The sequence below is a fragment of the Ammodytes marinus genome (assembly GCF_949987685.1).
Source record: "Ammodytes marinus genome assembly, chromosome: 8".
Lineage (NCBI taxonomy): Eukaryota > Metazoa > Chordata > Actinopteri > Uranoscopiformes > Ammodytidae > Ammodytes > Ammodytes marinus.
Window position 1 is genome coordinate 5608119 of NC_137212.1, and position 25416 is coordinate 5633534.

At 42.3% G+C, this 25416-nt stretch overlaps 1 protein-coding gene across 1 annotated transcript in view; it reads right to left on the bottom strand.

Annotated features, from left to right (window-relative positions):
• cachd1 (cache domain containing 1) overlaps window positions 1-25416 on the bottom strand; it is a 92801-nt gene that overhangs the window by 30609 nt on the left and 36776 nt on the right. Inside the window, exons 3-8 of the mRNA XM_080033396.1 lie at window positions 20686-20834; window positions 11995-12101; window positions 3320-3446; window positions 2055-2199; window positions 1289-1505; window positions 533-682 (exon numbers count right to left, since the gene is read on the bottom strand). Of these exons, the coding sequence (XP_079889522.1) occupies window positions 533-682; window positions 1289-1505; window positions 2055-2199; window positions 3320-3446; window positions 11995-12101; window positions 20686-20834 (895 nt within the window). The remainder of the gene's footprint in view (window positions 1-532; window positions 683-1288; window positions 1506-2054; window positions 2200-3319; window positions 3447-11994; window positions 12102-20685; window positions 20835-25416) is intronic.

The following is a 25416-nucleotide window of genomic DNA, read 5'->3' on the forward strand; positions in this document are numbered from 1 at the left end:
TGCAGAGGGGAGGCAGGAATTAGATGGGGCAGATGGATGGACAAGGACAATTACAGAGGAAGCACACACACACACACACACACACACACACACACACACACACACACACACACACACACACACACACACACACACACACACACACACACACACACACACACACACACACACACACACACACACACACACACACACACACACACACACACACACACACACACACACAGCCTTTGAGGTTCCTGAGCACCTCTCTAACCTGTATTCTTCTTTTGAGCAGATTTTACCCAAGAACATAGAGAACAGTAGCACAGCTCAACATTGTTATTTTTCATAAATACAAATACTAGATTTGAACTCGGCCTTCTCTTCTAAACGTACCAAGACAAGCAAACCAGGGGAACTCAGCAGGTAAATTACATTTTGCCTCCTTAAAAACAAAAAACATCTATATTGCTGGGACATACAATGCAGGGGAAAATCAACTAAAACCACACATAGTTGAAGCGTAAATATGAGTAGCAGCATCGCGTACCGTTCATGAGAGCGTAGGTGAGGATCATGACAGAGTTGTTGAGGTGTCTGTTCTCCTCTCTCACTACGCTCAGCGTGGCTCTCTTCTCCTGCTCAGACGAGTCCCGCGACGTCAGGCCAGAAGACAGGTAGACGATCACCATGTCAGTGGCTGGGGGGGGTGGGGGGGGGGGGGGGAGAAAACATGACATTCAAATCAATTAAGATCAAATTAAAATTACCAGAGAATTGATATGTGTTTGTTAAAAGGTGGAGTCAGTGATTCTGGAGATAGCTTGTTGTCAAAATCAGTGAATATCTCTTCTTGATCCACAACCTATACATACTTTGTTTGAGCTGGAGAAAAAAAACGGAGCTAATACACAGCCTAGGCTCTGTAAACGGGTATGTATGCAAGGGGGCCCACCGTAGATAGTAACCTGCCCATTCGCATAGCCAAGGCTGTGCAGTAAAAAAAAAAATAATAATCCACACACAAAGTACATACAGGTAGCGGATCGTGAGGAGATATTCACTGATTTTGACAAAAAGTGAATTTCACAACAGACTGTCTCCGGAATCGCTGACTGCACCTTTAGAAGGCAAAGCATGTACAGAAAAAATCATGCACAAGAGCTGGATTCGATCATGTAATCAATGCACATACAACTGTTCACATGTCTTAATATGCAGCGTCACCACAGTGTCACACTATAGTAAGTCTTAAACCAATGTTTTTAAAGGTGCTATATAAATGAAGATATTAGATCATTCTCACTGGGGCTGTGTCTGTAGAGGCTGCTGGTGTTGCGTAGCAGCTGGAAAGCTTTCTGGAAGCCTGCAGCGTGCAGCGTGGACATGTCAGAGGCCTTGATGTTGGAGATGAAGGTGCTCATCTTCCTCTTGGTCTCACTGGTGGCCGGAGACAGGAGACTCTTATAGCAGACGTCCAGAGAACAGGAACGCACCAGCTCTGATACTGACAGGATGGAGATCTGGAGAACACAAGGGGGGGTTGGGAGATTTAATGTTAGTTGGAATAAGCCAATGCACCAAAAATGTAGTGGCTTTTTTTTTTTTTTCAAAAGTATTATAGCATATTTGGTGCCATGCAAATCAGAAACCGAGGCTGCATAATTTCGAGAAAAATATCTAATTTCGATTGTGTGACTGATATTGCAATTGCCATGTGATTTGGGATATTAGAGGGATTATTTTTTAAATTTCTATTGGAAAAACATTAAAATGATCATGTTTTCAGTGGGAATTCTTATAAGATAATTGTTTTCTTAAGACTGTAGAATAGGCTATAATGTGTAGGCAGGACATTGCTGCATCATGCGGTTACTTAATTTAAAATGTTTATTTTTCGCTACACATTTAAACTTCAACAAATATTGCCTATTCCTGCATGCGATTTGAAAATTACATTAGAACATATCACGATTTAGATTCAATTTTGATTCACTGTGCAAGCCAGCCCTACTGCGAACTTCTAAATATGAGTTCTGATTATGCATTACTTTTGGTTAGATTTCACTCACCTTGTCATGTTCATCCACTGAGTTGAGTATGACCAGAGCAGAGTCTCTGGCGATCTGAAGCTGAGTGTCTGTCACTGACGCTCCGTGATCCACCATCACTACTATGTGTTTAGACTGGGGACGCACCGCAGACACATACACAGGCCTAGAGGGAGACAGACACAGATGCAGACAGACAGACAGACAGGCAGACAGACAGACAGACAGGCAGACAGACAGACAGACACATAGGTTGAGTTCACACACTTGAATGCACAGTTTTAAACATACTATACATTAACATACACTGTAAGAGCATCTGTACAGTAAAAATACAATGATTGGTTTACAAATAGCTGATGATGTGCTCACTGACATACTGCTATTTTTCAAGGTATATTTTTAATGTGTGTGCCTTCTTGAATTCCACATTTTTGGGGGGTGAAGAGGGGTACAGAGGGTATTGGGGGGGTCGCTGCCTCTGTGTGTGTGTGGTCTGCTGGACAAGGGGACTGATGTTCTCACAGAGCTTTGTATTCATACTCAGAGCGATGCCAATAAATGTAATTCCTCTTGTGGCTGTTTGCCAGCTCACTGACTGGAACAGCAACAGACGTGATAAAAAAAAAAAAAAAGGTTAGCCAGATATGTGAGGGAGAGAGAGAGAGAGAGAGAGAGGGAGAGACAAAAGAATACAGAGAGGAAAAACAAGAAAGAAATTCTGTCTTTAAGCCGCGACCACACAAAAACCACAACACAGGAGGTGTGAAATTCCAACGGGCTTTAGTGGGACATTCCTGTTGAGGGTATGTGGTGTGTGTACGTGTGTGTGTGTGTGTGTGTGTCTGTGTGTGTGTGATGCCATCGCCGTGCCCTCTGATCCTCCCCATAGCTACAGACGCTGATGTGGCTTTAACCTCAGACCAGTGGGTGACATCATATGTTGACAAAATGATGTGCGACGAGAATTGACAAAACCCACATGTGAAAGGTGCTACGAGGAACTTTTTCTGAAACAGTTTAATTGTTTTCCTCTGATGATCATACATTACGTAAAACAAGACCACCAGGGCAAACAATGCTATTTTTATAAAGTTTTTCTTAATACCTTGGTCATGGGTACGCTCACCCAGGAACTACAGCTGGTGTAGTAAAAACACTACCGCTTTTGTCCAAAGAGGGTGCAAGAATCAACACACCCTGAAAGTTCCTCGTAGCACCTTTAAGACCAAGAGTAATGTAATACTCTTGGTCTTAAAGGTGCTACTATTGGTTGGTCCATGTACCTGCTGCGGTGCTCGTAGCTTCCCTTGCATTGGAACTTGTGAGCGGGAAAGACGGTGAAGATTCCCTCCTCTGAGCTGAAGTACTGCCACTTGATACCGGGGTTGGACTTCAGGTTGTCTGCCAGCACTAAGGGAGGAAGAGAGACAAGGAGGGACGTGTTAAAAGAGAGGGATGAATGAAGGGACAGACAGACAGACAGACAGACAGACAGACAGACAGACAGACAGACAGACAGACAGACAGACAGACAGACAGACAGACAGACAGACAGACAGACAGACAGACAGACAGACAGACAGACAGACAGAGAGAATAAAGGTCAAGGAAGGAACAAAACAGTGGGAAAGGCAGGAGGGAAGATACAAAGCTAAAATATATGAATAAATACGGAGATATATTCTTAAGATATAACCTTTCATTTTCCTGAAAACCACAAACTTCTCAGGAGATAGATACACTTAATTAATATCATGTTTTGTGTTTGTTGATTGCTTAGGTTGGGCTACATACACTTCACTTACACATGTTTAGAATTGTATCTTGTATATTGTACGCAGATCTTGCCCATTTTAAAAATTTGCCTTGGAAATGATATAAGGGCTATGAAGGAAAGCTTAAACCATGTCTCAGTGTGAAATGACTGTCTACTACCTAAGCTACTTTCACTCTTGCTAACAGTGCATTCTTCTGTGTTATTGGCCTTTTCTCACACAGTTCTGCTCTATGCAAACCTGCCTATACACATTCAAACACAGCACATTTCTGATAGGGACAAGGTAGGAATACACATGTAAATGCTTTCACACCCCAGAACATGTATTTCATTGTGTATACTTGATTGATTTTGATCCGTGTGGCGTAACCGTGACGGCAGGGCAAGCTGAAATAACAGCCTTAAACTTCAAGTTTTTGCAAGAGACACTGATCCGAAGTATTTTCTCATACGTGTGTGTGTGTGTGTGTGTGTGTGTGCGTGCGTGCGTGCGTGTGTGTGTGTGTGTGTGTGTGAGTGTGTGTGTGTGATCAGAAAGTATTCACTCAAAACTAACAGATTTCTTGGGGGATTTTTACTGGGTCACAGAGTCAACCGTATCTTCACTAGAGATCCCATCACAAAGCCGGCAACTTCCTCTCCACTCGCTGCAACACAAAACGGCCTTTATACAAAGAGATGAAGGGAGTGTGTGTGTGTGTGTGTGTGTGTGTGTGTGTGTGTGTGTGTGTGTGTGTGTGTGTGTGTGTGCGTGTGTGTGTGTGTGTGTGTGAGACTGTGTGTGTGTGTGTGTGTGTGTGTGTGTGTGTGTGAGAGTGAGTTAGAGAGTTATAAATAGAAACATTTACAAGGCAAAAACAGAGGCTTCAAAGGAGGCCTTGTTATTAAAATAAGATGATGCCATTATACGCTGTTAGATCATTTGTTTTTCTGGAAAACACAGATGTGCAACAACCACAGTAAAGTATCTGCTTACAATCCGCTACCTGATTGTACTGTGTGTGCGCTGGAGAAAAAAAAATCCAGTGTTAATACACAGCGTAGGCTCTGTAAACGGGCATGTTGCTAGCTACAGTGGGCCACTTTATGTTTACATACCAGTTTACAGAGCCTAGACCATGTATTTACAACAGATATTTTTTTCAGCGCACACACACAGTATGGACAGGTAGTGGATCGTGAGGGAATATTCACGGATTTTGAGCAAAAGTGATTTTGACAAGAAGCGTTCTCCAGAACCACTTACTCCACCTTTAAGACCTCAAACATGGTACTATATATAATCAAATAAATGTAAATAGTCTAGCTAGAATAACTTGCTATAGTTATGATTTTTAACTATGTATTACAATGTTTAATTTCTTACCACCAATACACATTTATTGTGGTTTTTGCAGGTCATTAGCAGTTGGACACATTCACCCACTACTTTGCCATTAAACTGACTTATTTGTTATTTCTTGGATGGACGTTTTCCCTACTCAAGGATAGGATTTCAAATATTTTGTTAATTAATTCCATGTCCGTTGCCAGACATGCTATTGCTAACCCGCCATTCGTGCATGTCAGCTGGGTCTAAATGGTCCCAAAAAAAATGTAGTTCTTGGCTTGCGATTAATTTGAATTAATCACCTCCTATAAGAGAACATGTTTCAACCTTCTAGCCATATTTTTCGGAGCCAAAGACAATTGTTATTCTACGGAATAAATCGGGGAAATCGCGTGTCAAATATTGGACCAAAATGAAAAACAAATTTAATATGCACACAAATAGAGAAGTTACGGAGACAACTGTTAAATGGCCCAAACATTATAGAAACAGCACCGGGAAAATGCACATACAGCTCCAGAAAAAAATTATGAGACCACTCCAAAATGTTCAGTGTCTCTTGTTTAACTCTTTAGAGGCATTTATGTTTGAGTAAGATGAACATTTATATTTTATAATATAAACTACTGACAACATTTCTACCAAATTCACAATAGAAATATTGTCATTTTTAGAGCATTTTCAATAAGAAATGTAGAAATAAAAATTTAAGAAAAATCCAGACTGGTCTCTTCATTTTTTTCGTGGCTGTATGCCTTGGCAAAATACTTTTTTTTCGAAAAACGACAGGCTACACACTCTCTCAAATCGTACATCATTAGTTCCCAGCCACTCTATCCATCTCTTTACACTCACATAAACAGGAAGCACTCAGCTGTGTTGACAGTGGGAGAAGGGCTCTGTGTATACATGTGTCAGTGCTAACAGTGCTCCAATCTGCCAGCCAGCGTTTAGACTCCCCCCTCTCCATAGAAACCAATGGACAGACATGGCCAAAGAAATAGGAACCAAATGACATGACAACCCCATTTCCTACAGCCTTAATACTGCTGGGCTTGACTATTTGTAATGGCCCTGCTTTGAAACATCTGAAATTACACTCTCACCACATGTGCAGCTTAAAGTATCACACGCTAGTAGAGAATAATACAGAGTGAAAGTGCCACCCAAAGAGTGTGTTATGGGGCAACCAGGGTTTATACAATGGTATCTCTCTCCTTTAGATTGAATGTATTGAAAATATAGACTCATTCAGATACAGTGAACAGACCGGATGTACATAACTAACTTTATCAACTAGACAGACAGTTCTATATATATATTCTGCATACATAGTTACTTTAAAAATATGGTAATATGACAGGCTAGTTTCCTGTTTATTTCGATTGTATCCACGTATGATTGAGTAAACAAGACTAACCCTGCGCTCCAATACCCATACTATCTACCATTTAGTATGGTAGAAAAAAGATTGAGGATGTCCCGATTCTCGTGGCCAGAGTATGGTTAGAAATACCCGGATGTCTACTACATCTGGATCACACTACTACATGGGAGTTTTTTTATTGTTAAAAACAGCATTCTATTTGGGTGATTCTGACCCACAATCCAGTGCGTCAGCCGTTGCTAGCTGCTCTGAGAGGTTTGATTTGGCCTGGTGGTGCTGCTTAATTATCACAAATATTTTGATTGATATTGAGATCATGATTATTTACGTCAATATTCACATTGACATAACTTTTTAAACATGAATTTATTTGATTGCACGGCCCTAGACAAAACACTTATGATTCTTATGCTGAAACTAGAGGAAAAGTCATTAGGATGTATCACTTTGAAGCCATGGACGTCTACCCCTAATGTTGTGCTTATCCAATCTGTAGATGTTGAGATATTTTCAAACGGTAAAACTTTGACCCACCGGTGAGAGAAGACAAATACAATGCAGTCTTGATACAATTACTCCATTTCAATCAGCTCTCACCGCTCCTATTCTACCCTTTCATTCATAATTCCCTCCATCTCAATTATCCCTCTCTCTCTCTCTCCATCTCAATTATCTCCCTCCCCCTCTCTATCGCTCTCTCTCTCCCTCTCTTTTCTTCCCTCCTTCTCTCTCTCTCTCTCCCCCTCTAGCCCCTTTTCCTCCGTCCTTCTCCTCTCTCTCTCAGCTTGTTTAGACTGTGTGTGAGACAAATGGGGAGTGAATGAATACTCTGGGAACGTTGGGGTCAAGGACGGCCGAGTGTGTGGGACAGGCAGAGGGGGGGGGGAGGCAGAGAGAGGCGGGGGGGGGGGGGGGGTAACTTGAACTCACCGCCACTCGCTCGAGAAGGAAAATAAAACCCGTGGTGACGTGTTATGAATGGATGGCAGTCATTATTATGAATGGTTTGTAGGGGACAGGAGCATTCCGGGATGTTTGGAAAAATAGAGAGTGAGTGAGTGTGTGTGTGTGGGGGGGGGGGGGACTGTGTGAGTGAGTGAGTGAGTGAGTGAGTGAGTGAGTGAGTGAGTGAGTGAGTGAGTGAGTGAGTGAGAGAGAAAGTGTGTGTGTGTGTAGGGGGGGCATTGGGGTTGTGTGTGTGTGTGTGTGTGTGTGTGTGTGTGTGTGTGTGTGTGTGTGTGTGAGGGGGGGGGGTCTTACAACTGTCAAGTTATGCGCTGTTTTAGTGTAGACCACAGCTGTGCCCAAACTTGAAAAGGGCTGAACAACTCTTGAAGGACACGATGGACAACTCAATTCTCTTCATCTTCAGTTTATTTTATTTTAGGCAAATGGAGATGAATGGGGTCTGACCGAATAGGTGACCCAATAGGTGACAGAATAGGTGACAGAATAGGTTATTAACCTAGGGTACACAGAAAACAAAGTATTAATTGCACATAAGTCCAGTACACATGTCTTAATGCAAAGAATAAATGATAATAATACTGTTAATTTTACTTGATAGTTAATTGTAAATCATTCCAGCACACATGTCTTATTGTAAAGAATAAATTATAATAATACTGTTAATTTTACTTCATAAATAAACTTATTCAGATTAATGTAACTCAAATCAACCCAAAAGGGTTAATAATTTAAGTAACAAAGTTACACCAAAAGGTTACGATCATTATCATCACTCTCATCATCATCATGATAAGAGTAACACTAACAAAACATGAGTACCAAAGTACAAATATACTGAATTAAACCATTGCATCCCCAAATATACATAATCAAACATTTGAGAAGCATGGCTTCTTTTTACTGGCAAGTCCATGAGAAGGTGGAAACTTGTACTTTACCAGTGGTGTCTTCAGTCATTGTTCATGAGCTGTGGCTGTGAGGTGTCTACAGGAGCAGGCAAGAGGGCTGACTGAGCCAGCTCCAAACATTTATCACCATGCTTCCTGCATGGGTGCACCGGTGATTGTGCTCCCTCAGGCACTTCCTTCCTCTTGCCTGGGGTTGTTTGCCCCCTGCAGGTTTGGAGTGTCAGTGTTGTGGCTCTTTCCACAGTGAAGCCGGTTTTGACGAAACACCTCCCACTTGACCTCCTGGTTGTACAACCCAAGGAGGTCACACCAGCTCTGTGATGCATTGGATTCAGTCGTTCTCTTCCACACTTTGAGCTTCACTTTTTTCCTCACCTCATCCTTCACTTCATAGGGTCCAAATAAGTCCACTGTTACTCAAATGGATTGGCCGGTGTTATTCGCTCTGGCGAGAGGTCACTCATGATCTGGCGCCATCTTCTGGCCTTGGCTTTTCTGCATGTCACACAGTTGTCATCACTCTTCTGGGCTATTTTCCGGCCTTTTACCACGCAGGCTTCCCTTCTCATCCGGAGGAGTGTACCTGCAATTTCTTCATGATTCACACTGTGAGCTTCTTGAGCAAGAAGAGTGGATATCCATGATGTGTAAGGCAAGATTGGTACTGCACTTTTTCCATCACTAAAGATTTGGAATCTTCCTCCACAGAGCAAAAGTCCAGTGTTTCCATCTTTGACAACAGCAAGTCTGCTGAGAGTCCTCTCGCCTCCGAATCTGAGCCGAACTTTCTGGGATTCAGAAGGAAACCGAACGGCAAACTGGACACTCGCGCCATCGGGTTCGGTGTCAGGTCTGACTGGCCGGATCTTAACGACCTCTGTAGTTGGACTGGTATCGTTCTGCGTTGGACACATAATGGAAAGAATGTAGCCCCATCCGAATCAGTGGTTACTAGTGGGGACATCGCCGTCACTGCCACCTTGGTGGAAGACGGAGTCGAGTTCACACTCCCACCCACTAACTGTCGCGCAGCCCTGCTGGCAATAAAACACAGACAACGCCAAAAACACTGGACGGGACTAAGACTACAAGGCAAACTAGCCTGCTTGCCTTCTGCTGACCATTCTGTGTCCCACATCATCTTCAATAATGCATCCATTGATGAGGACATACAAACGTTTGCCATCAAAGCCAGATTGCAGGTTCTACCGTCCCAGCTGAACCTGTCAATCTGGTACCCACACACCCACACATCATTATGTATTCATCATGGACAAGAACAGTTCACTGAGACAATGTCACATATATTAAATGGCTGCTACTTTTATAAAAGCCTTTATATAGCCAGGCATGACAGGATTGTGAACTTGATTGTACAAAGCTTACCACCTATACTTTCACCAACATCCTCCACCCATGTCAATTGCTTTGTTAGACCTCATATGTTCTCTTTGTGTGAAGCTGAAATGTCTGTGTTTACTGATCTAAGTGCCACCAGGCCTGACATTTTGATAATAGATGAGCACCGTAGAAAAGTGCACATCCTGGAGGTAGCCTGCACCTTTGACTCAAGTTTAGAGGAGGCTTATTTAACTAAGCTGGTGAAATATTACCCTCTAGTACAGACAATTAACTCCATGGGCTACAACTGTCATTTACTTGTGTTCATTTTTGGCAGTCTAGGCCATGTGCATAGGCTTGTCACTAGTGGTCTTAGGATTGTCGGCCTTACAAAAACAAGCGCAAAACAGCTTGCCAAATACTGCTCAGTGTCCTCCATCATTGGCAGTCGCCATATTTGGAGGAGAAGGTGTTGTGTGTACCCATAATATCAGCTGTTTGACTGGCATTGGCCACGTTTCAGAGTTGTGTCGGAGAAAACTTTGCATCTATGACATTTGTGTCCTTATGTATATTATTATTAATTGTGGGCGCAAATAAAGTACTAAAAATGTGTGTGTGTGAGGGGGGGGGGTCTTATGGCAGAAGAAGAATAAATGATGTTGGATATTTCCTGTAAAAAGGAAAGGAAAAGGGGGGAGGGGCAGTATCAAGGTTGCAATGGGAGAGTAAAGGGTTCAGTATGCTGTTGAAACCTAGCATGATCTTACAAGGAATGGCAGAAATTGCTTTAATTCTTGCCATCGTAAAAGAAAAATCACAATTCCCGGAATCACCCGACAGTGATTTTTATAATATATTCTGGACTTGTTACTTGTGGGTTAAGAGACACTGGGAAAGTGGTTGAATATTCCAGGAAATACACAGGGCCATATGTGTCACAAACGCTGCCGTAACACTTGACATTTCTTCACTGGAATCAGAATGAACACACACTGCTGCTAACCAAGCCATGGCAGCACAACAGAACAAAACAGCAAGCCGGTTGGAAAGTTGGCCTTTTTTCCCCCCGATTTTGAGTCAAATCTGGCCCATTTTTTGGTTCTAATCAAATGCAGGGCCGACACACATGTGGCTTTTAGATGGTAATAATCTGCAATGTGCTTGTATGCAATCTGGAGCCTCAATAAAAAAATGCATTGTGGGAGAAGTGGGTATGTCATCAAGCTGTTTTCCACTACTCTAACTCTGGGGAGACCGTGTTCAAGCTATACATGTATGTAACATTACATGAAAATAAAAAAAATACAGCAATTTTTTTAAAGACAACTGACGTAATTTCAATTTTTAAAGTGTAGACAGAAGCAAAGAGCCAACAATGCCCTTAACAGTCTGATGGTAGAAACATCTGCTACCTGAATGCTATGGCAGACACAGTTCAAAGTCACAGTGAGTATGATCTCAGGGCTATAAAAATCATTTTGAAATCAAAGGGGAGTGAGGGGAAAATAGCAGGGGAGAGGGAGAGAGGGAGAGAGAGAAAGGGAGAGAGGGAGAGGGGGAGAGAGAGAGAGAAGCAGAGGGAGAGGGAGAGGGAGAAGGAGAGGGAGAGGGAGAGGGAGAGGGAGAGAGAGGGAGAGGGAGAGAGAGAGAGATAGAGGGAGAGGGAGAGAGATAGAGGGAGAGAGAGAAAGGGAGGGAGAGAGAGAGAGAGAGAGGGAAAGGGAAGAAAGAGCAAGAGAGTAAGCAGCACAGGAAAGACTGTTAAACCCTGTCTTTAGACACAGACAGGTCATTATTTCCACCTGGGATCAATCAAAGCCGATAAGAAGAACAGAAACAATGTCTTAATTGGAAGCTGGCTGCCAAGGCAAATGCTGTTTAAATTAGTTTGCGTTTGGCACCAAGGCTACAGCAATAAAAATAGATTCCAAAGTTTAAAAGCTATAGTGCGTAGCTTTTGTTGCCCTGAGCTCCTGTGCCAGTGTCGGGGGGGGGGGGGGGGCGACACCAGTTTGTAAATGTTGACATAGTGAGAAATTCATAGAGAGTTTTGTGGAGCTGATAGGCTTGATCAACTTTGTTTCAACTCATCTGGCAATAGCTTGAACGTCACTGACTTTCGTTAATATGAAAAAGTTACGCACTATAGCTTTGAATCAGGTCAGTTTTTTGTGTGACTTATCTTCGGTGTGTGTGTGTGTGTGTGTGTGTGTGTGCGTGTGCGTGTGTGTGTGTTAACCAACCTGAGTTGAGGTCCCGTCCGGGGTTGAAGGCTCGGCTGTTGACGGTGGGAGACAGGCGGTCACAGCAGATGGTCTTGGAGACGTTGGTGTTGAAGTTTCCATCAAAACTAGACAGAAAAAAAACACACCAAGATGCAAAATGTGAGTCAAGTGTACAGTGAGTGTGTCCAATTCATTTCATGGTGGAGCAGCTTTGACTTTTCTTAGTACTATATGAGATTCACGTCCAATAAAAAAGCAATACAAAGGTTTGAAAATTCCATATGTTTTATGGGAATGTTGATGTTTGAACATTAACAAATAGTTGAGATTTATATGATGTTCACAAGAAGTCAATAAATGTATGTGAAACCCCAAAGTCAATTAAATTATTTCAAACATCTGTTGAGACTACTAAATGCTTTCTTGTCTCATTTGTAGCTCCATTGTATCACTGCTTGTATCATCTGTTGCCCAGAATGCACATTAAAGGAGGAGCTATGGCTGCTCAATATTATGTTCCATGGAAAACTCAAAACTGTTTCAATTCTGCTTTTCTCCAAAACACAGCCACGTCCCCCATTCCCTGAAAAAACCATCTGAATGTGATGTAGGAAGAGTTGCCCGCACAGTTTGATGAAAGGAATCATATGTCACAGCAGACAGAGCCCAATGTCTTTATTGCTTTGGCCTTTGTCAGTTAAATCATATAAACTGTATTGTTTCCAGATGTATTGACTATGAATTGAGCAAAATGTGCTTTATCTGCAATCAGAATGAGCTCATATTATGCTCTGCAGGGTTGTCCTTGAGCACACACACACACGCATACGAACACACGCATGCACGCACGCATGCACGCACACATGCACAGACACACAGTCACACACACATACACAAGTGTGTTAAAAGAGGTGTCAAAAAAATTAGACCCATGTTGGAAGGCCACGTGTAACATATTTTGTATGATACAATCCGGCCTTCCAACCAATATCTTCACATTTTAAATTTAAATGTTAAGAAAATGTCTCACGGGTGTGTGTGTGTGTGTGTGTGTGTGTGTGTGTGTGTGTGTGTGTGTGTGTGTGTGTGTGTGTGTGTGTGTGTGTGTGTGATGTGAAAAATGCAGAGGAGAAAGCTGTTCTGCACTGCACCAAGCCAGGGTGCTTTGATCTTTCCCCCCTCCTCTGGCTCAGCAACATACACACACACACATGCACTCTTCATACACACACACACACACACACACACACACACACACACACACACACGCACACACACACACACACACACACACACACACGCACGCACGCACGCACGCACACACACACACACACACACGCACACACGCACGCACACGCACGCACTGGCCGAGTTTTGACTGACAGGTGCTGTGATGTGCGGGCGGCGTTTGAACTTCACTGGTCCATAGTCCCATAAGGCCACAGTCATTACTATTCTCTCACTCAACCCACTTTGCATAGGAGGGCTGGGCAGCAGGAGGACGGGAGGACCAATGTGTGCCAGATAAAAAATACATTTGCAGCCACTTTGAATTCCACATCAAAAAAACATAGAGAGCAACAGAGAGAGAGAGAGAGGGAGAGAGGTAGGGAGAGAGAGAGGTAGAGAGAGAGAGAGAGAGAGAGAGTGGGAGGGAGAGAGAGAGAGAGAGAGAGAGAGAGAGGGAGAGGGAGAGGGAGAGGGAGAGGGAGAGGGAGAGGGAGAGAGAGAGAGAGGGAGAGAGAGCGACAAAAGCTTCGGTTTTCATCAAACATCTTAATGAGGGCAAAAATATAATTCGCCCAAAAAAAAAAAAAAAAAAAAAAAAAGAGTGTGTCTATTTTCTGAATATAAAGAGTAACAGAGTTAATCCAAATGCCTATTCATGATTTCTCCGATCTGAATGCATGTTGCTTTAAATAATTCTTCCATTGAACATGCATGATTAATAATGTATTGCTGGAATGCTTGCTTGATTACCATATACCTCCCAAAAGAGGGGCAACTCTCTATGCAGTGATTAGAAATGATCCTGAATAAAACAATTCAACAGACAGACAGACAGCAGCAGCAATGGGCCTGTGAGTCTCCTTGAGACAGATTCAAACTAAAAATGTATTTATGTTTCCTTGAATTTTGGCTGAAACCTGACGTGTTTTTACTTTGCTTTTAACCCAAAATGAAAACGGAAATATGTACAATGCATTAGTCCCGGAAATACGAAAAAGTGATCTTGCAAGAAAGGAAAAAAATACATATGTTTATTTTGGAGATATAAATCTTCAGTGTGTTACTGGACAAAGGACATGAAGCCCTGTATATTTGAGCAGAGAGAGAAAGAGGCATCTCCTAATAAGTAAGCTAGGTTTGAAAAAAATCATTATGTTAAGCTGTTGGCTATACCCTGCTTCAGAAACCACATACATACACATCGGAGGCCATTTAAAAAAAGCCCAGTGAGGACAATTGTACCCCTGTACATCAACAGTAATACCTTTTCTCATGTGTTTGCAATCCCTCAGTGATAAGCAAGTACAGCTAGTTGGAGAGTAGAGAGGAGCGCTTATCGAAAGCTCTATACAAACACATGTGATCGTGACATCTATAGGCAGAGACAAACACACACACACACACACACACACACACACACACACACACACACACACACACACACACACACACACACACACACACACACACACACACACACACACACACACACACACACACACACACACACACACACACACACACACACACACACACACACACACACACACACACACACACACACACACACACACACACACACACACGATTTAGGAATCCTGTTTGGTGTCAAGCCTATTTTGAGATTCTGGAATGACTGCATTAATCTGAACATTATTCACAATTCTCGTTATTTTATTATATAGTCAATGGATTGTGCTTTTGGTTGGGTTAATTGAAAATGACAGTACATGTTTAGTCATAAGTCTGAATGGGTATAGGACAGGCCTATGTAAGCAGTGGTACCAGGCCGGATAGAGTGGACTCAAAGACCTCAGTGCTTAATCTGTCCTTGAATATGAGCGGAGGAGGAGGGGCGGAAGGATATTAAAAACATCGGAAGGGAGATGAAAAGGAAAATGGATGTTATCAAGAAGTTAAAAACAGAGTCTGGAAGAAGGAATAAATAAATGGGAGCAGGGCAGGAAGGGGAAACATTTGAACGGGAGTCAGGGACAGAGTTATACAAATAATATAATATAAAAGTAGAGCTAGGGAGGAAGAGGTTGAAGATTAAAGACCATTGACCGTTAAAGGTGCACTATGTAACTTTGGGTGTGTCAGAAGTGGAACATTTTCTAAGGTTTATTCTCATAACTGAATAAACCTAAAATGTCCTTGAATTACTGCAGGCACAGCAAACATCAACAAATCCCTGTCACCTAAAACTGCATAGTGCACCTTTGAAAGACGCACGTGGTGTGTGTGAGTGAGTGAGTGAGTGAGTGAGTGAGTGAGTGAGTGAGTGAGTGAGTGAGTGAGTGAGTGAGTGAGTGAGTGAGTGAGTGAGTGCGTGCGTGCGAGAGTCAGAGAGAGAGACAGAGAGAGAGCGAGAGAGCGAGAGATTTGAGTTTAATAGTGGCCCAACATTTTCACCTGTCAAGTTCACTTAAAGGCCTACTTCACCGGTTTGAATATGAAGGTGTATTGAATTCTGAGATCCTATGTAGTATAAATGTGCAAAAAAAAAAAAAATCAGTTCATCCTAGCCTGAGAAAAGGCAGAAAGAGTGTTTTTTTTAACCCTATATTAATCTTACTGTGACATCACAGTAAGATAAATATAGGGTTAAAAAAAAAAATTACTTTGTAAATATTACTGTGATGTCACAGTAGGAGAAATCACAGTAATATTTACAAAGTAAGGTTTTTTTTTAACCCTATATTTATCTTACTGTGATGTCACAGTAAGATTAATATAGGGTTAAAAAAAACACTCTTTCGGCCTTTTCTCAGGCTAGGATGAACCAATTTCAATTTTTTTTGCACATTTATACTACATAGGATCTCAGAATTCAATACACCTTCATATTCAAACCGGTGAAGTAGGCCTTTAAACAAACCCCCTGGCCTCCCAACCTTAAATGTGCTACGCTAACGTGCTAACCGGAGTGACCTCATCGTGCCATATCAGCGTTCAGAATATCACCTTGATATTCCGAAAGCTACTCACTACTGCTGCCAAGTATATATACTCTTGATCTGGCCTGTAAATCTGCCAAGGAGCTCAGCTGGTGAGAATTCTCCTTCTAGAAACATGAGCTCTGTATTAACACTATGTAAGTTGTCTTTAATCTTTATGGTTAATTTATGAGTGGAGGTGTCGGGCTGCTCGGCAATATCATCCCCTAGTCTCACATGATATCAATAACAGATAGTATGGCCATGCTGTCATCGCTGGAAGAGAGTGAGGCATTTGGTGTTGTGTTACGTTTCGGTCGTGTCGAGACAAAGCAGGAGCTAGTGTGCAACCCAAGCACTTTGAGTTGAGTAAACCTGCAATTGATAAAATAATTATAACCTATGATATGTTATTTGATACGAGTTGGAGCCCTTTTTTTTTTAAACAAAGCAAAGCATACCTCAGAAATATAAGATATTTTGATTTAATAGTGTTATCTTGCATATCTCAATTCTATTTTATTGGAAGCCTGATTCATATAGAAGGGTCTGTCACATATTAGGGCAACAGCTAACTGTCCAGGATACAGTAACCAAGGTAGTAATGGCATATATGTTATGTGGAGCATATTCTGAATAAAATATCAACAACAACCAAATAAGTTGCCATGCAATTTGGCATAAATAATTCTTCAAAATAATACTTTTAATAACTTTGGTGTCCCTAATTTCTTTTTAGTATTAAGGTTTATGACCAAAAATAGTAACATTAACACACAGTAACTTTGGGATTACAGATGCTATTTAAGTTAAGTCATGGGAAATAAATTGCTAACTTTATACTCATGGACTACATACATCCATTCATAGTATACACACTCAGCTTTAAGGACACTTAAGGACATGTTGTGATTATTTCTCTCATTCCCCTATCTCTGCTAGTTTGACAGCTGTTAGTTTACCTCTTAGAAGGACTCTTTAGGAGCATATGAAGAGCATTTTTCCATGCACAGTCCATTTGCAGCTCATCTCCTCTGAATTGAGACCGTTAAGTGCCACCTGGGCTTCTCCCGAGCACACTTCTCAATTTTACAACTGCAGAGAAGTGCAACTGTTGAAATGAGCATCTGGAGATTGCATGTTAATAATATAAAAACAAACAAACATACACACACACACAGACATGCATGCATACACACAGACACAGACACACACATACACACACACACACACACACTTGCTATTTTGGTCTCCAGCCTGCGGTTGAGGTGCGCAGTGATTAAAGCATACCAGTGGGTGCTAAGCGCTGCCCTCTGTGGCCTCCCTGTGAAATGATAGCCTGCAAGCTGCTAGCTCAGACACAGCACCTGATCTCTCTCCCTCCCTCCCCCCCTCTCTCCCTCTTTCTCTCTCTCTGTGTCTCTGTGTGTGTCTCTCTCTCTTCCTTTCTCTCTCTCTCTCTCTCTCTCTCTCTCCCTCCCTCTCCCTCTGTCTCCCTCTCTCTCTCTCTCTCTCTCTCTCTCTCTCTGTCTCCCTCTCTCTCTCTGTCTCTCTCTCTCCCTCTGTCTCTCTCTCTCCCTCTGTCTCCCTCTCTAAACTGGCTGACCTGACTGAGACCCCCACCAGCAGCTGATGTCTGAGACCAGTGAAGGACACTGGAGTGGACCACAGGGAGATACAAGCATGGCAGGACTCAGGCACAGATCCTGTTCAACCATGCCATTAATTTGTGCCTTTTATCAGCTACAGAGCATACATGCAGTCAAATTAATATATATTCAAAATTCCTTGACTTGACACATGGCAGACCCTAAACTCCTCGGCACCACATCACCCCCCCCCCCCCCCCTTTAACCATTAAAAAAAGAAAAAAAATAGAAAGGTTGACCATAGCTGTAGAATACATAGACTTGATAGTCAGATAGTACTGGAACTAGTCAGTGACTGTGCCAGTGACGTTGTGTTCAAGTTATTCCTATCTTTGCCATTTCTATACAGATGCTGCTATACCTGCAATAAGACATCCTCCAATCATATATCAAATATCAACCTCCAAAGTACTGGCCTTAGATTTAATCATCATTATATGATCAGAAATTATAATGTTAGCACATAAACAAAAGCTACAGATTTCTATTTGTTAAAGAGACACGATAGGACTATAGGAATATATTGACGGCTAACATAAACCATGGTGTTCTTTTTAGCCTAAGGGAGAAAGAGCTAAATTATTCCACACACACACACCACTCCACCACCCTGAATAAAGCCCAAAAAATGAAACCAATTCAGCAGCTTTCTCTTCCCCTGAGGAAAAGCCTTTGAAGTTTGTGGATCTGTCAGACTGGGCTTCAGTTAGGTATGTCCTCCTCCTCCCCTGTATCATTCCATCCTAACAGGGCCTTATATAACGTCACTGTTGGGCAGATTAAAATAAATAAATAAAATAAAAACTATCCCGGTGTTCCAAATTTATTTTATTTATTTCTACTCTACATACTACAGCTGATCATAAATAGTATCTTGTTAGCATGCAGTAAGCACACAATTGGGACATACTTTTACTAATGTATTTCATCATAAGATGCGCCTTGATCTTGCTTTTATGTCCGTCGCATCCCCGGTTGTGGGTTGACGGCACTTCCGGTGTGCACTGGATTGTGGGTCAGAATCGCCCGAATAGCATACTGATTTCAACACTAAAAGTCTTGGCCGGGTATATTTAAGCAAACTAAATCTGGCCACAAGAATTGGGACATCCTAAATCTTTTTTTCTACCTCAAACTGGACATTGAGAGAACATGTGTGTGTGTGTGAACCACTGTTGAGTGTGTGTTCAGTATGTCGTGTGCATGATTTGAATACAGGTGGCCAGTGGCACAGGTGACCTTGGAGCCTGTGAAGTGTGCGGCGCGGAAAACTTCAGAGAGAAATAACTGGTTACATCAGCTGATAAAGGAGAGAGAGAGATAAAGAGAGAGAGAGAGAGAGAGAGAGAGAGAGAGATTGAGGGGCTGAGACAGCTGCTGCTCTGAAGATTAGAACTGCAAAAAGCTCTCTCACTCTCCCTCTCTCTCTTTTTCCCTCTCTCTCTCTCTCTTTTTCCCTCTCTCTCTTTTTCCCTCTCTCCCTCTCCGTCTCTCAGCTTTGAACAGGTTTTTCTCCTGCTAGAGTTGGCGTTTTGCTGAAGCGTTAAGTGTACTTGCTACTCTGTAGGCTGGGGGCAATTTTAAACTCTCTCAGTACTTCATTCAGCCTCGTACCCCCGTTTCATAAAACGTGTGTCATGTTGGCCCCCTTTTCATAACGCCCAGCAGCCTATGTTGGTGCCAAAACTATTTCTGTAGACACACAATGATATGAACATAATACACTGAAGTACTTTTTTGTTTTGTCATCATAAATATAAATGGTAATGTTGTTAAATGACTTCATGCCGACACAGCCACAATAAAAAATCCATTCAAAATATCTTTCAAAAAACGTCATAACTCATGAACACCCAAAATCGCCCTGCCTTATGGGCCCCAAAGCACCATAAAACCTTAGCATGACAGACACTGCAACCAAGCAACAACTGGGGCAACTGCTGACTGTTTGAATAGGTTTCTGATATAGGGCTAACGTGTAAAAACTGCTGCCAAATATGAGAGCACGCCAGCACTGCTCTACGCCGTAAATGATGTGATGTAATCCAAAAATGATCAAAACATGTTTAAACCAGAGCAAGATGGGGATTTGTGTGTGATTGAAGCAGAAAGCAACGTATAGAGAGCTGAGTGCAGGTGCTAACAGTGGGAGTTGGGTTTACAGACAGAGAATGGGCCTCCTGCGGAGATTAGATTATGTGTGTGTGTGTGTGTGTGTGTGTGTGTGTGTGTGTGTGTGTGTGTGTGTGTGTGTGTGTGTGTGTGTGTGTGTGTGTGTGGTAGAGGGAAAGTAACTGGAATGCAGGATGAAGAGGATGTAAATCAGAATGTAAATCCCTGATGCAGAAATAGTAAATTAGATCCCTGTTAAGATATTAAAACTAGAAATATGTATGGGGGTGTGGAATTGGACCTCTTAAGTTCTGAATGCTAGCATCATAAGATCCCCCCCCCCCCCTCCCCCCCAGGGACCAACAATAAATTATGTTGAGAAAAACGTTTTGAATTCTGTGAAATTGAAGTGATGTTTGTAATTCTGAAGTGCTCTTTACATTGCCTACAATTCAACAGATGTGACAAACCACTGGAAATTGTTGACGAAAAGTACACAGACCCCACAAGGAAGGAAAACGAGTGTGTCTTTGTGAAAAAGAAAAGAGAGAGTAGACAGACAGACAGACAGACAGACAGACAGACAGACAGACAGACAGACAGACAGACAGACAGACAGACAGACAGACAGACAGACAGATAGATAGATAGATAGATAGACAGATAGATAGACAGACAGATAGATAGATAGATAGATAGATAGATAGATAGATAGATAGATAGATAGACAGACAGACAGACAGACAGACAGACAGACAGACAGAGATAGATATACTCACTCCATCATTGAGGCAGGTATGGAGCAGCAGTCCTGTATGGCAGTGAGAGGAGAGGTGAGGTGAGCCGTGTACGAGGCCTCCACCACCTGTTTGTTCCTGTTCACCACATCCAGGTAGCGGTTGAACTTCTCACGGATCTTTTTAGCCAACTGCAAAAACACAAGACACATTTATAAAGACAATTATTAGGGGTAAACAAAAACATCCTACCCTTGTGTGAGTAATATACACAAGCGGAAATTGCAGTATAACCAATTACTTATATACGGACACATCACAAACACTTGTTCTGTTTATCACAACGTCCGCACAGACCATGCACACACACACACACACACACACACACACACACACACACACACACACACACACACACACACACACACACACACACACACACACACACACACACACACACACACACACACACACACACACACACACACACACACACACACACACACACACACACACACACACACACACACACACACACACACACACACACACACACACACTTCAAATCATCCCTAATGTAGCTGAGCGATATCAAAGATGCCCAGAACTCCGGCTGCACTAAGTGTGAAATTCATCACTGTTAAAAGTGGAACAGAATGATGGATGTCGGAGGCCGGAAAACTGAAGAAAATCCACCCCAAAACAAACACCCCAGTTTAAAGCCAAAAGGATCTGTGGAAAGTTCATCAAACATAATACTCCTGGGGCGCTCCGGTGGTGTAGTGGATAGAGCGTGTACCATATTGGCTCCGGCCTTCGTTGCAGTGGTTGCGGGTTCGAGTCCGACCCGTGGACCTTTACTGTAGGTCATCCCCCCTCTCTCTCTGTCTCCCCATTTCAACTATGTACTATCTAATAAAGCTTGAAAATGCCCAAAAAATTATCTTAAAACAAAAAAAAAATAATAACAATAGTCCTCACAGTTCTGCCTCTATATGCATGCCCCTGGTTTTGCTATTGTGTATAATGCATTTATATTTCTCTATGTAAGTGCCTTGCAAATGTCATATTTTGAGTGTACTAAACCCTATTTTTCTTAGTCCTAATAAACGTCTCAGATACCTAGATTTCTCGGCAGTGTTTAGTGTAGAGATTGTGCATTCTGTGTTATGGTGTAAATTACCTTTAAAATGCATGAAAACCAAGCAGCAGGAAAGAGAGAGAGAGTTGTTACTAGACAAAGGCTCAACAGCTCTTTCAATCAGTCTTTACTAGGGCCCTTAAAGCAGCCGTGGCCCCTGAACATGAATACATCATAATCTGTCTTTCCCCCTCTGAATGACTGGGGTTCTGGTTGAGCACACAAACATCACAGAGCTCTTTCAGAATGGGGTTCCAGTTCCTTTGGGGGGTGGGGGGGGGGACAACAGGCCTCTTGGGGGACGTTAATAACCAGCGCACCACCAGCTCTTAACAACGTGAACATGTTGCCATAAAGCCTTATAAGGATCTTATAGGGGGGTTTTGAACACAAACTCGCATCAACTTATAATGAACATCACGTGTTTTCATTTGTAATCTGTCAATTATTTCAGAAAGGTGAAAGAACAGTGTAATTGTAGGTGACTGTTGGACTGATTGTTATGTACAGTGTGTGTGTGTGTGTGTGTGTGTGTGTGTGTGTGTGTGTGTGTGTGTGTGTGTGTGTGTGTGTGTGTGTGTGTGTAATTGTTCTAAGCTACCCCCCATATGAAGATATATTGTTGATCTATACTCGGGGATACTCTGGCATGCATTTTCTTCTTAAATACAGTTATACTCTTCTTATGACATTTCATTTGGTATTTGTTAGGGGACACTGAGGCCTTTTGTTTAGCCATAGTTAATAGCTTGCTTCAACAGCCTTTTCCGTGAGTGTCCTGAAAATGTCAAATAATGTGTGTTTTGACGGCACTAATAACATTAAAGACAAAAGTAGAAAAATGGCAGGGGTCTCAATACTTTCTAAAGCCAATGTAAGTTACCCACCTATCCTCAAATACATAAAAAAGCTTATTTCTACACAGACTGGACCCTCTTTGTTCACAGCCCATAATTACCAGAGCCTGCAGAAAGGGGGCTGCGATTCATGCCCGGGGGAAACATGGGAAATGTAGCGCGACCCAGTGACCGCTTGTACACCTAATGAGCCGGCCGCTATTTCTATTAGGGCTTTAATAGGGTCCTGAGGCACAGCCCACAGTTACTCCTACTCCACCACAAAGAGCACACACACAAAAACTTACACATGTATATAAAGTTAAACACACACACACACACACGTACGTACATAACGTTAAACACACTAACATGGTTACTCCCCCTACTCACAGTACTGTCCATGCGTGTAGTCATGGCAATTAGCTGCAGTGAACTGTTCTATTAAAAAGGGGAAAATGGTCCAGTGTTCAGCTGAGACGTGTTTCCATAGTTTGGGTGGGGGATGGGGGCGATACTTTAGACTCAACTTGTAGTGTGTGTGTGTGTGTGTGTGTGTGTGTGTGTGTGTGTGTGTGTGTGTGTGTGTGTGTGTGTGTGTGTGTGTGTGTGTGTGTGTGTGTGTGTGTGTGTGTGTGTGTTTTGTGACCTTAGAGAAACCAGAAACTTGCGAGTTAAAGTTTGGGTTACAACAATCCACCACAGTTGCAGTAGAAGCAAAAAAAAAAACTACTCCCTACTGATTAACCACACTCTCCAAAAACACAGGGCTCCTCTCTCTGGCCCATCCCAGCAGCTTTAAGGGCTTTACAGCAGCACCCAGAGGGGGTGGGTCAGCCCGCAGACCTATAGAGTCAGTGGGACGGGGAACAGGGGGCACCCTGAGGGCCTGGGTTGGGTGTTTTGAGGTTTTGCCAACAAGACATCAACCACAGTCACTGGCGGTGGTGTTTATGGCAAGACCAGTACTTAAGTTGGGAGTGTACGGATTAGGTGAACATGTGCCTCGTTTCCACTGAGCAGCACAGTTCGGTTTAGCACGGTACGGTTTGATCAGTCACCCTAGATCTGGCTTGCATTTCCACTGCTAAGAGAAACAGGGCCAACCTTAGTTCAAAGGGATTGGTTTCAAAACTGGTTCACTGGTATCGCTCGAAATTACTCAGCGTTTGTTGCTTGTTCAAGCTAAAAAGTTGTTTGACAATATTTATTTTGTTCGACCATACTTGGTAGACGGGGCATATGCAGGACGGCGATATATGCGATCAGAATATATACAGTCTATGGGTCAGAGCCATTGAACTGTGCTGACCACGACAGCTATGCAACTAGCTCCACCTTTTTGGGATCCTTTGAGACAGGGTTGAGCCCCAATGAAAGGGTGACAGACATAGGTACGACACGGTTCGCTTATTTTGATACCCTTTTACGACGGTTGACAGTGGAAACCAAAATAAATGCGTGCCATACCGAACCGAACCACTCGGTGTAAACACAGCTGTAGGGAGGAGTCGGACAGGGGACAGAAAACCGTGAACTGGGGTTATTATTGCTTCTCCTTGGATGAACTGATTTTGTTATTGAATCTGTGCTTTTTCACTAGTCTAGAGGAGTGAATGTTGGTTCCAATGAAGAAGTGTTAAACGTACACACTGCTGCCTTTGTAGGCTCTACTGATGGTGATGCAACCATTCGTCATGATTAAATCAAGTAAAGAAATGACTTTTGATAGAAAAATGGGGAAAAAACCCCACTTGTTTACTGCATTCTGTAATGAAAAGCAGCATCGGATCACATGGAAACATCTACTGCAGTAAATGCATCAAGGACCAAAATGCAAATGACTAGAGAACTAAAAAACATTTGTCTTGCTATAAAATGAATCACCACAGCGATATACTACACACTGTTTATCTGATGCCAAGCTGCGGCTGTGGATAGTTTGAGTTTAATTTCACATAATTAACAAAGGAAAACTGACTATATATAGATTCAGATTGCAAATTATAGATTGGCTACACTGGCATGTTGTTAATAGTTGTGGTCGTATGCCTTTAACTGATATCTTCAATGTGGGAGGACATGCAGTTAACCAATAAAATAGTGGAATACAACATGTCAACAGAGCGGATTTGGGAATAAAAAGGTGAAATAATCAAAATCTCATTTCTCACTTGAAGGGAACCATTTCTGTTGTGTCCTTTACTGTCCCCGTGTCTTAAATGTCACCCAGTGAAGGCTGCTTGGGCCTGGGCTGTAGCTGACAGCTGTAACACTCCCTCACACCCAGCGCTGGAGTGACAGACTGAACTGACACTGTATATACCACACAACACCTAATAGTGTTAATAAACTAAGTTGGACTGGGCACGCTTCCAGTAGTAGTAATGTGTATTTACAAAATGTGTTTAAACGTTCTCACCTAAGACCATGGCAGTATATGTTTCTTGTACACTACAGTAGGTTCATTAGCCACATAACGCATGTCATCTTCATGGTGGCACTAGATGAAAATTCAGATGATTAATCTACTAAGGACTGTATATTTGAATACAAAATCTTAAACTGAAATAACTCATTTCCATTTCTTAAGACACACTGCTAGCAAAACAATAAGCATGTAGTACGTTAAACATATTGCACAAGATACTACAAATCATCGGTAAGGACGAAAATATAAAAGAAGTGTTGCAAAGGGTCCACTTTTTAGGGCTAATAGTCCACAAGCCTTTTACCATTTGAAGATATGTACTTGTAGAAGTTTGTAAATTAAATAATAGAAAATATTTTTAACCA